Source organism: Solanum dulcamara, chromosome 11, assembly GCF_947179165.1.
Source record: "Solanum dulcamara chromosome 11, daSolDulc1.2, whole genome shotgun sequence".
NCBI lineage: Eukaryota > Viridiplantae > Streptophyta > Magnoliopsida > Solanales > Solanaceae > Solanum > Solanum dulcamara.
The window spans coordinates 41,536,941-41,549,845 of NC_077247.1; the positions used below are offsets into that span (position 1 = coordinate 41,536,941).

At 27.6% G+C, this 12,905-nt stretch overlaps 1 protein-coding gene across 6 annotated transcripts; it reads right to left on the minus strand.

Annotated features, from left to right (window-relative positions):
- Positions 1–240: 240 nt before the first annotated feature.
- Positions 241–7,575, minus strand: LOC129874383 (uncharacterized). Of its 6 annotated transcripts, none has more exons than XM_055949663.1 (5): positions 7,163–7,572; positions 6,918–7,004; positions 6,700–6,759; positions 1,585–2,903; positions 711–931 (listed from the first exon to the last, which is right to left on the minus strand). In XM_055949663.1, exon 4 carries the CDS (start codon positions 2,443–2,445, stop codon positions 1,603–1,605), a length of 843 nt encoding a protein of 280 aa, XP_055805638.1. In that variant the 5' UTR covers positions 2,446–2,903; positions 6,700–6,759; positions 6,918–7,004; positions 7,163–7,572; the 3' UTR covers positions 711–931; positions 1,585–1,602. The 6 variants fall into 6 exon arrangements, with proteins under 6 accessions (XP_055805641.1, XP_055805638.1, XP_055805639.1 ...); XM_055949664.1 differs by having other exon boundaries at positions 6,918–7,019; XM_055949666.1 differs by lacking the exons at positions 711–931; positions 6,918–7,004 and adding an exon at positions 241–460 and having other exon boundaries at positions 7,163–7,575.
- Positions 7,576–12,905: the final 5,330 nt, after the last annotated feature.

The following is a 12,905-nucleotide window of genomic DNA, read 5'->3' on the forward strand; positions in this document are numbered from 1 at the left end:
GATCTAAAAATGAATTTCAAGGACATTTTAAACCAAATAAATAAATACGAGCTATTTTTATACCATTTTTAATAATTCGAATACAGTTTAAACCCTTTTTCGATATCAATTTTATCTTATGTAGATTCACAGTGAATAATTTTTTCTAAGAAACCAGCAACAATAGGCTACTCGAGTCTGGAGTCGAGGACAAATTTTTTTTTACAAAAATTTCAAAACGGCATATAATTTTGAAATGATACCAAAAGAACAAAAACGCATGAAACCTCGCAAATGCCATTTTTCCCCTAACGGCCATTAGTATTACATTTAGGATAGGTCGCACTGGCCCATGTGACTTACAAAAAAAAAATTGTATGGGGTAACAACAAAAAGTTCTTTTAGTTCCGGACTCAAGAAAACTTGTCTATATAGAAACAGCAGCAGTTAGCAAAGTAATTTATTTAGTTGCAGCCTCCACCTGTGTCCAATAATTTCCATTATATTGGTTCTTAATTATCTCAACCTGTCCAATGATATTAATACTTGTATCGGATAATTAAATGAAGAGAAGGTTTTATTTATTATTTGCCAGTGTCTTCATGTAATGAGGGATGACGACATAATGTACATACACATATATAACTAAGGATTTTTAATTAGTCAACATATTAAAAAAAAAATGAACGATTATACGATCAAACACTTATTATCATATTAAAAAGTGTAGCTAAAACCAAAAATACAACTTTATTTCGTAACTTAGTCATCAAAAATACAGTATGTTCGATCATTATTTCGACCCGAACCCGATTGTGACATTACCCAACACACACAAATGTTTAAGGTGATAGTTCAACTAATAAAAGGAAGAAAATCATGTATGTGCTCTACTTCCTCTTCATCGATCCTTTCCCGTTAGTATTTGACATCTGAGTTTTAAGAAATTTAGCTACAAGAAATGTCACAATATCAACAAATTGATATAAAATTTTGCATGCGTCTCAAAAAATTAACATATTATCAGATATAATTTCATTTGATATACGTTTTTGGATTATTAGATTAAAAAGTTAGAAATCTCAAAATAATTTGATAAAATAGGATAGAACAAAAGATTGATCGATCCTATATATGTTTTCAACAAAATCGATTTCATTCTTTCTGATCAAGAAATTAACTTCCAAGTATAAAAACAAAACTATATAGATATGATGATTATATGTCATGGAATAACATCTCCCATCTTATTTGAAACTCGAGTAATGAATTGATTCACCTGATATATATATATATACCTATATCGCCCATCTACTTGGAAAATCGAATTGGTTCACATGTTATCTATATGAATTCCACTTTGAACCAATTTAAGAAAATACTAATTTTCACGGATTGAAATTAATCAAGCAAAAAGCAAGATATTAGATTTCACAATTCACGATCTCAACAAACTCTTTATACAATTTATAAGTAGCAGAAGATTAAACAAGAAGTGCTTGCATCCTCCTTTCACGCAAAGATTGTACGCGCAAAATTAAAGCAGCACGATTACCAATAATTATTTAGCATTATATAATTAAGTATTTAGGTAATTTAAATTACCTGGTAGCTGCTTCTTCATTAACGACCCAATCTAAGAGCAGCTTTAGCATCAAATCTCCATGCAAATCCTCCAAATTCCATCTTCCATACATCACACGGCATTGTCTGTGAGTTCTTCGTGTGCAGTATCCTCACAGTGCATGCAAAAGCTGGTGAGTTAGGCAACAATATTTTCTCCTTCACTACCAGCCACGTCACCAGTTCCGGCGCCTTTCCAGAACCTTCTAGAGGATCAACCATTCTCCTGTACGCCCGATTCACCCACTGAACTCTATCTAAGCCGTCTGATATGAGCCCTGGACACGTGTCAGCTTCCAGATTCTTCATCTTCTCCGTGTCCGTACTACCTAACGCTTCTCCGTCTACCAACGCCTTAGTCATCCGGTCTACCATCACCCACGACTCCACCACTCTTTTCTTCTGCATCTCAACCATCCGATCTAACTGATCTGATCCTACGGGGAAAATCTCACTATTCTCCGATTTATGATAATTCATCCAGAAAGGTCGAGATCCGGTGTTTTCTAGAGAGTTCTTAACGCCGCTACTGCTTTCCGGCATCAACTGAAGGGTTAAGAAAGTTCCGTCATCCTCATACAGTGAAGATCCGTCTTTATTTGCTTCGTCTTCTTTGTTAGACTTGCACTTGCTACTTTTCTTAACTCTAACGTACTTTCTCTTCGCTCTTCTTTTTGTAACGAGTTCCATGTTGTTATTTTCCGGTGTACATACTGGAGATGAACCGCCGGCGACCGGTTTAGGTGCGATCGGTCGGAATCTAAGCATTATCTGGTTCATTATCGTCGTATCGTGCGGTCCACCGGCGTATCTTGCGGCTGGACAACCATTTCCACCGTCCATCACGGGTGAGGAGGTTTCTCCAGGTGGTGTTTTTAGGCTGAGAAAATGAAATTTGACCGGTGGCCGAGAAGATTATCATAGTTACAGCACAGTGATAGGGGTGAAGGAAGGGCACGTGTCTAGGGCAAGCGTAGAATAGTAAAGAGATTTGATTGGTGCACAGCGATTAGGTGGGTCCATTGATAAAGTAGCGTATCCAGAGAAATTGGGTGTCCTGATTGGTGTGAAGGGAATAGCCAATGAGAATGTGGACACGTATATTGCACTCAGACAAAAAGTTGACACGTATGTACATTTTAAGTTGTGATAACCAAAGTGGTGAATACTTTTTGGTGGGAGGTTCCTATTAATGGACGCGTGTCTCTTGTTAGAATAGTTACAGCTTTTCAGACTTTGTCACGCTCCTTGCTCGCCCGTGAGAATCACCATATTCTCCCAAGGGAGGTTTGAAGTTCGCCCTAATTTATGTAGCATTTTTTGATTTGATATAATATTTATAAAAAAATTAAAATTTATAATATAAAAAATTATTAAATATTTCTGATTATGAAAAAGAAAAAATTTAAATTTAAATTATTTTTAATTATAATAAAATGACATTCTTTTTAAGATGAATTAAAAAAAATAATGTCACATAAAATAAAGTATCTAATTTTGACTTGATGTGTAATTTTAAAAAGCTATAAAAAAAATCACTTTGGAATGTTATTATTTTAAACTAAAAATAGTTTTAAATTTTGTAATTTGAAATATGTCATTTAAAAATAAATTAGAAAAAGTTACTTAAAAAAGAGAGATTCTTATACAAATAAATTAAAATAAGAAGAAGAAAAAAAAGAGAAGGTATGTTGATGGGAATTGAAACTTGACAAATGGTTGGTTTTTAGTGAGTGAAAAGAACGCGCTAGTATGAGAACTGTTGTGGTTAATAAAGCTATGGCATTCGGACGCGTGGGGATTATTAGGGGTGGCTACTAGGGCCCACGTAAATATTTGAGTTCGTATTAGAATCTCAAAATTAAATGTTGGACCTCATATTGCTGTCTTGGATAGTGAAAGAAAAATAGATGAATGGATTAAAAGACAGTATATATAAACATCAAAATGTTTATTAAGGGAAGAAATTTCTTTTCAAAAACATGTCATAATATTTGTGTTTCATTTAGACACACTGAATAAAACCTTAGATCCGGCTTGACCTGTTTCTCAAGGTTTGTCGTGTGTGTGTGCACACAATTTAAGAGGAGTTGTTTCATACTACATTGACCCCTTTGGGACTTTAGATAAAACTGAAATGATACAGACAGGATTAATTAGTATGATGTCTACGTAAGAATGACACACACATATGTAGTACTTAAATATTATATCGACCCTACTTTCGAATTACATAAGCAGTAGGAGTGATGTAACTATAGGGTGCTTATCTTCTTTAAAGATATGAAAACACTACTGAGACACAATCAAGTAGATTTTGACAAGATTCTATCGAGATAGGAAATGTTAGGAGTAAAAGTCTAGTTTCTTTGTTTTTCTTTTAGTACGATTTTCATTGGTTGCTTCTATTGATATATATATATATATTGTGTGTGATTGCTTACGAATGAAACACATCTGCTGAGGGATTTCATGAAAGAAAAGAAAAAGAGATGTATATTAAAAAAGTATTATCCTAATTAATGGTGAATTCAAAATTTATATTAACGGTGTTCAATATTTATATATATAATAACTTTAAATTATATTTATACAATATAATTTTTCAATAAAAGATATTCATGTATTAATTTTATTGAAAATATGTCAAAAACAATTTCAATTTGTATTTATGATCAAACATAACTCAATTTTTAAATATCATTTTAACTTTGAAAACAAAAATTACTTTTTCCAAATTTCTCTATGAAACATGGTCAAACGTCCACTTAATTTTGCTCTTTAATTATGATATGATAATGAGCTATCATGTTCCTTTTTCAATACCTGGCTTTTTATCTTAATTTTTATATTATTTTTTATATTTTTATATAACATACACATAATAATTTATATTTTAAAAATACGTACACTTAACTAGTAAAGAAAATAATATGAAGAGATTATTCTTTAAACCTAACAATGTACGTAGTCATCATGTGCAAAGTTGGAAGGGTGTAGTGGAAAGGGGGAAAAAAAGACTAAAGGCCCAAGAGAGTCTGGTAATATGCAGCCCAAAGGAATCTTCAAAGCTAATAATCTATGTAATGATTAAAATCTTCAAAGCTACTTTTTATTGTTCATTTTCTCAATTTATTTTCTTATTCATTGTGACAATTCATTTATTAATAATCAAATCAAGTGGAAATTCAGCAATTCTGTAAGTTTGGAAATTCAAAATCTGAATGAAAAGTTGGATTTGATATTGATGCTGATTAATTTTTCAAAATATTGTACTTGTTTAAAAGCTTTTGAAATCACTATCTATATATAATCAGTACAGTTCAAATTAAAAGGGTATAAGCAAATGTTAATTAAGTTTAAAAAAATGTTTAGGAAGTACGGATTATAACATATTCTCGCCAAAGATTGTCGGCTATATGTAAAAGTTACCCTACACCAAACGAATGGAAAATGAAAGAGGATATTAAGGAAATTAAATTTCGAGGCTGGGGTAGATAGAGGAAGAGAAGATTTATTGAAGTCTGTTTGGCTAAAAAAAAAAATAAGTTGCTTATAAGCTGAAAACTGCTTATTATAAGTACAAAAAAAAAAGAGAACCTTTTCTTCTGTATGAATCGATATTATTCCATTCCAAATATAAATTTAAAATTTTGGATCCGTTCTGAAGTGGGGACCAACAGTTCTAAACCTAACCTGATAAGATTGTTGATAATTTATCTATAATGTTTGAAAATATAGTCAGATGCTTATCCATTCAAAAACCACACAACACAAGTACTGTGTATTTATTCTCTCTTATGACCCCATTTTTGCTCAGTTGCTTTCCCTACAATCCTTCATTAATTTGTTTGACATGATATAAAAGTTAAATTTTTTTATTTTATAGTCTTAAATTAAAAATATTTGAAATAGATCAAATTGTTCTTTAAATTTTTTAGCTTTGAATATGTCATATAGAATGTTGGGCATAAACAATTATTAAGGGAATATTTGGACATGAAATCATGATTTATGTACATATAAAATTAAAATCACAACTTGAAATTTAGAATTCTATTTTTGAATGGATAAGCATCTGACTATATTTTCAAACATTATAGATAAATTATCAACAATCTTATCAGGTTAGGTTTAGAACTGTTGGTCCCCACTTCAGAACGGATCCAAAATTTTAAATTTATAAAATTTTGATAAATATTTTAAATTAATATATTATAATAATTTAGTTTATTATAAACTATTTATAAATATTTAATTGATTTTATAATAATATATTATAAAAATTACTAAATTCACGTGAATTCATCACACGTGCTAATTTACCGCAACCTCACATCTCTGTCTTTATATATAAAAAGTGATGGTGGAGAGACTTTTTACCTTTTTGTATAATTACTTGGAGTATTAGAATTGTTTGGGGAAAAAGAAAGCTCAGGTTTATATATGCTTTGCTTTAACATATATAGGTGGATGAGTTTATGTTATATGCATTATTATTTATGAAAAAATATGTATATATATTTGTATAATTAAATTATTTATAAAATTATTATAAGTAATTAGTTGATGATTGGTAAAATAATACTAACTAATCTTGTTATCACAGGTTAAAATAATGTAAACAACTTTATACATGCATTATTAAAAAAAAATTACATTATTAATAATGCATGTATATCTGAACTAATTTAGAAGGGTTTTTTTTATATATATATTGCGCCTAAATAGTTTTATGCTATGTTTATAATTTAACCTGTCGGAATAAGTAACCTTAATTTCTTAATGATCAATTATGTTCATTAATCATTACTGAAAGACACACTACCCGTTTATATTCCACATTCAATGTATACAATTCTTAATTTCAAAATATTTGTCCCAGTTTCCTATTTTCTTTTGAAAACTCAATAATATCAATTTTAATAAATATTATATATTTTTTATATTAATATGAGAAAAATTATAAATTATTATACTTTTCATATAGTTTAAAATATTTAAAATATTAATTTAATTAATTTTAATTTAATTAATGTTGATAATTATTTTGATTAATATTAAATTATTAATTAAATTGATAGCGTACGTACTAACCTGCTTGAGATATCTTTATCAGGATGCTAGTCAGCTGGGGTCCTGCTAGAGTCGATGCACCTACATAAACAGAAATTATATTATATTAAAATAGTAAATCAGAAATTCTTAGTAATAAAAAATGAATAAACAGAAATTCTATATTTAACTAATAATCTCAGCATTTCAGTTCATTTGTCTTATTTTTTTTAAAAAAAATTAATTGAAACGGAGAGTACCGTCTATAGGTTGAATTATTGAAGAAATGGGCGACAGCTTTAATTTACTTATGGCCGGTTGCGCTGTTTTCTGTCAACTCTCTACTCCTGCGGTAGGTGCCGCTTTGTGATAGCGCGAAATATAAATTTATATATAAAAGTTTTAATAAAATTATAATAAATATAAATTTATAAACTTTAAATTTGTCATCCATATATATGAAAAATATACCGAGCACAAAATTGATAACAGGGCAAGTTTTTACCTGAATTTTATGGCTGGATATGATGATGTATGCCACTATCAGACCACCGGCGTATGATAACAGGGCATAGCTTTTACCTCACACGTTTTAACTAATAGAAAATCCAATCCACACTTTGATATTAATTCCAATCTTTTCTCGAATTGCTCTAAACCTCATCTCACTCAAATTCTATCTGGCCTAGCATGAAATTGATAATAGGGCATAACTATTACCTGAATGTGTGAATCTATATAAAAGAAAGTTGTATTAATTAAGGAGATGTACAGTTTGAGATTTGCATATATGGATGAGTGAGTCCATCTGTATGAGACAAATAAAAAAAAAAGGTTTGTAGAGAAGGATATATAGGAGCTGTTAATTGTATAATGGTTATCCTGATATATAGTAATTATATATCAAGAGTCTCTGAGCTTTGGGTTTTGGGATGTCTCTGTTTCTCTTTACACATAATAATGAAGTTAAGAGAGACCCTTTGTCAAGGGAGTAATAATTTTGAGATAAAATATAAAATTATTTTATTATTTATTTGATTAGAGGTATTAATTAGTTTGAAATTATTTAATTTATTATTTATATTATACTGATTGAATAAATTATTTTATATATATATATATATGATGAAATTAGTGGTGGAGTCGAGATTTTATTTAAGGAGTTTTAAAATTTGAAGAAATAAATATATGAACTAATCAAAGGCAGCTTTAACATCTCTTATATATATAAAAAAACATCTCTTATATATATAAAAAAAATTATTTTAACTATATATCAATAGTATAATTTTTTATCGAATAAGATTCGAATGAAAACCAAAATCATAAAGTGACTCCGCCCCTCAATGAGATAACTTATCCTATGGAATACATAATCTATAAAATAATTTTATTTATCTCATCCCACATATCAGGAATTAGGGGTGGAGCCAACTTATAGTGAGAGGGTTCATCCGAACCCTTTCGCAAAAATTTATACTATTTATATATATTTAAAATTTGTACATATATAATAGATATAGAATCTGTTGTAGCTAATTCATGTTTCTGTTTTTTAAAATTTTAATTTTTTTTTATTAAATATTCTGGCTCCGTCAGAGGAAGGAGAAACGAGAGAGGGATATCAAGTTAGTGAATTGACAACAAGATGAAAATTCATTAATCAACCAAATAAGCTATTAAATTTTTTCAGAATGTATTGTTAGTTAGCATAAGATAACATTTCTTTTTCTTTTAAATTGAAAATCCAAGTTATTAGAAAATAATCTCCTCATGGATGTTCAATGATATTCCTGTTTGATCCTTTTTCTGCAGTATCTTAAAAAGAAAGGTATCCCTACATAGGAGGATCGTTTTCCAAACAACACCACGTGTCCCCTCGATACGCACGTGAACATCCATTACCGTGGTGACTTCAAACTCGATGTAGTAAATAATCGAAGCAAAATTAGAATTTAAAATTTAAAAATTATAATTTAATTCTTTAAAATTATGTATTAAATATATTATTTTTCTAAAATTTAAATACAAATTATTGAATTCGAATTTGTATCTTCATCTTTAGCTCTGCCTATATAATATTTCTCATTTTATTTGACACTCTTTTTTTGTTAGTCTGTATTAAGAAAATGTTACTTTGCTATAATTAAAAATATATTTTTTTTATTTTTAATAAAATAATTTATAATTATATAAATATTTAAAAATTATTTTAAATCACAATTATTATTTTTAAAAAAATCTTAAATATCGTACCAGATTAAAAGAGAGACACTTGTCCTAATTTGCATAATAATATAATGGACCATATGAATAATTAAAGAGGAAGAATCGTTTTCCAGAAAGCTTTGGTTGAATCTATACTCGAGAGGATGTACGATCCACTCCACTTGCTTCCACGTTTCATGACATGTGGTCCAATAATATTCCAACAAAAAGGCCAATACACGGTTTATCTTTACCTTAATTTAGTAAATTTTGTCTAAATTATACACTTCTTCATCGACGTATCTGTTTTCGATCGAGGTTATTTATATAATTTAAAATATTTTAAAAATATATAATAAAATTTGATTGACTTTCAAAATTCTATTTATGTCAATTATTTTAAAATTATGTAAAATGTATTATAAATTACTATAATTAACTATAGTAATTTGGATGACTCCAAATTTCAAATCATATAAAATTTGGATCACTCTAACTTTTAACTGTATCACATTTAGGATATAGAAAAAGTAACATATATAATTACTACAAAATAGTTAGGGGCCGTTTGGTTACGGGGTTAATATAAAGTTAATACATGAATAACTTTATTTATGTATTAATTTTATACCATGTTTGGTTTAAAAATAGGATATAATGTTTGGTTGCGTTTTTATTAATCCTACATAATTAATACTTACATAACTTATGGAGAAATCTATGTATAAGTTATGTAGGATAGAAGATGAAATAAGTTATGTGGTATTAGTTATACATGTATTAAAATAATAAATTACACAGTTATTCCTTTTTTTTTTAATCTTGATTGCTTAATTTTATTCAATACAAATTACTTAATTGCTTTTAATTATTTATTATTTACTTTTTTTATAAAAAAAAAAGAAAAGAAAAATTTGAAAAAATTATTGATACAAAAAACCTTGCACAAAAAGAGAAAAGTTACTTAGAACATATTGTTATCTCTAGCTATTAATGGATATTCTTCCATGGAGTTGCTGGCCGTCTATTGTTTTAGCTATTAATTAGTATTTATTTAAATTTTAATGTGTTATTTAGATAGTTATTTATTTTAATGAGTATAATAAATATTTTAAAATTAAGAAATAAGAATTAGTTCACTAATTTTTTTTAAACTCTATATAATTAAATCCTGCATAACTAATATATATATAACTAAATCCTACGTAATTAATAGCTTATAACTTTAATTTGTAATCAATCGGCCCCTTAGTTCAAGGTCCAACCAAAGAAGTACTTCTGTACTACAAAAGATGTCCGACAAGATTCAGAAATCAAAAGGTCCAAGATAGTTGTCGTTTTAATATGGAATTTTTATATAAATAAACTTTTTTAGATTAATAATTATTTTTTTAAAATATTTTTTTAAATATAATTTCTAATTTATTTATCTTAATTAATAATTAAAATTACCTCATTACCCCTCTCTCCCCCCCTCCCTCTCCCTTCCCCCCTCCCCCTCTACGTGTTTTTTTTTCATCTATTTTTTCTCTTTTCTCTCTCTTTCTCTTTCTCTTTATCCTTTTTTTTAAATTAATAATTAATTATTCAAATTTAAATAGTATCGAAATATTTGAAATTCACATATAATACTTATAATATATTTATATTAAAAATATTTAATTATATATTCACCACATTTATTGAAAGATGCCTATAATATGTATAATAAATTGTTTTCAAAATCTATTATGATTATTATTTTTTTTCTTATTAATGGTGCTAAAATATATTATTATATTATAAATATTTTATTTATATATTCACCAAGTGCATTGAAACATTTCTATAATATATTGAATTCAGAATCTATTATAAATATTTTTTATTATTAACGAAATATATTATTGTATTAAATATATTTTAGTTATATATTCAGCATCATCATGTGCATTGAAACATGTATATAATATGTATAATATATTGAATTCAAAATGTATTCCAATTTGAATTCAATGTTATATATTGTTATGCATTCAATCGTTGTTATTTCAAAAAATATATTATTGTATTAAAAATATTTTAATTATATATTCACCACGTGTATTGAAATATACTTATAATATAATACATTGAATTCAAAATCTATTATAATTATTTTTTATTTTTTCTCTTGTTAACGAAATATATTGTTGTATTAAAAATATTTTAGTTATATATTCACCACGTGCATTGAAACATGCTTATAATATTTATAATATATTATATTCAAAATGTATTATAATTATTGTTTATATTTATTTCCTTTATTGTGTTAGAAATGCATTATATATGTATATACATAAAAAATTATTTAATTTAAAAAATAATAAAATTAACATTTTTATAATAATCAATTCAAAATTAAATTTAAATTAAGATAATTAATTATTAAGTATTTTTTAAAAAGAGAGAGATAGAGAGAAAAATTGGATCAAAAAAAGAGAAGAATGAAGGGGGAGGGGTAAGAAAGAGAAAGAGTGAGAAAGGGAAAAATGGAAAGAAAAAAAAAAGAAAAGGAGGGGGGGGGGGGGGGGGGGGGAGGAGAAAGAGAAAAATATTTTTTATTATTATTATTTTAGATAAAAAAAATATTGTCATTTTTGGTGAAGCTAAAATATGTACTAAAATTAGTAATTAATGTTATATATTATATTATTTATGTAAATGAACCTTTTAATATTATAAGATTCAATTTTATTTTTTAATCAAACAAAAAAAAGTAAAAAAGAATATGGTGACACTTGTCCCCGACAAAAAAATTTAAATCACGCATTACAGGTCTCATTCAGGAGTGACGCTTCTAACATGATTTTTTTCATATCCAGAGCTCGAATTCAAAATCTCTGATTAAGAATAAAGCAGTCTCACTGCTGCACCACAATTCATGTTGGTAAACTTATCTCAACTTAATTAGTATTGAATCAAAAGTTAACACTAAAAGTATATTCACTAAATAATTCCATATAATTTCAGTATATCTTATTCACTAACAAAACGATTCCTAAAAAGTTCAATTTATATATATGATGTATAATTTTTTACATGTTATTTATCATCCAAAAAGTATTTACTGATAATTCCCAATTTTTTTTATAATAAACTAAATATATAAAAAATCTCTTAACAAAAATCTTGTCATAAGCCAAAGAAAAGGTAAAACAAAGAGAAGGATCTAGAAATCCTCAGTGTTCATTATTAGAGTGTTTTCCACAACCAAATACCTAACCATGGCAATTAGCAGTCTTTAATTAATTGACTAAGACTTACAATCTAAACATCCTCAAATTGAGACATGTTTCCTCTTCTTATTGCCTACTAATCATTATGTTATATTGGGTGTATTTAGTATAAATTTTTTTACCAACCTTGTAGTGCAGTGATGGACTACTTCACCCTTAATCAAATGTCTCGAATTCGAGCTTTGGTTATGAAAAATTTTTGGTTGGAAGCGCCACATCCAAACGAGTCCTACAGTGCATGATTCAAATTTAGTCGAGGCTCCACAAGCTCCGAACATCGGGTGGAAACCCAAAAAAATATAATTTTTAAACATTATCATAATTTGGTTGGCCAAATATATATATATATATATATATATATATATATATTTTAATTGAACTAGAGAAATAAGTTTCACAAATAACATTTCACACTAATTGTCTCTTCCCCACCTCACCTATAGCCCCATCTCACCCCCCCCCCCCCCACCTTACCTCTTAGTAACAACAATATACTCAGTATAATCTCATAAGTGAGATCGGAAGAGGGTGATGTGTCACCACCTTACCTCTATTTTGAGAAGATAGCCCTACCCTTTGAGTATTTACTTAAATTATGTACAAATATTTTTGGGGTAATATTTCTGAATACCAAACATAGAAAAATAAATAAATAAATATTTATTTTCTTCCTACCGAACACACCCATTATCTTTTCTTTATCTCTTCATTTCTCATTACTTTTTGCAGCTTCTATTGGGATTCTTATTCACCCAGGAGAGTATTTAGCTTTCACATTTA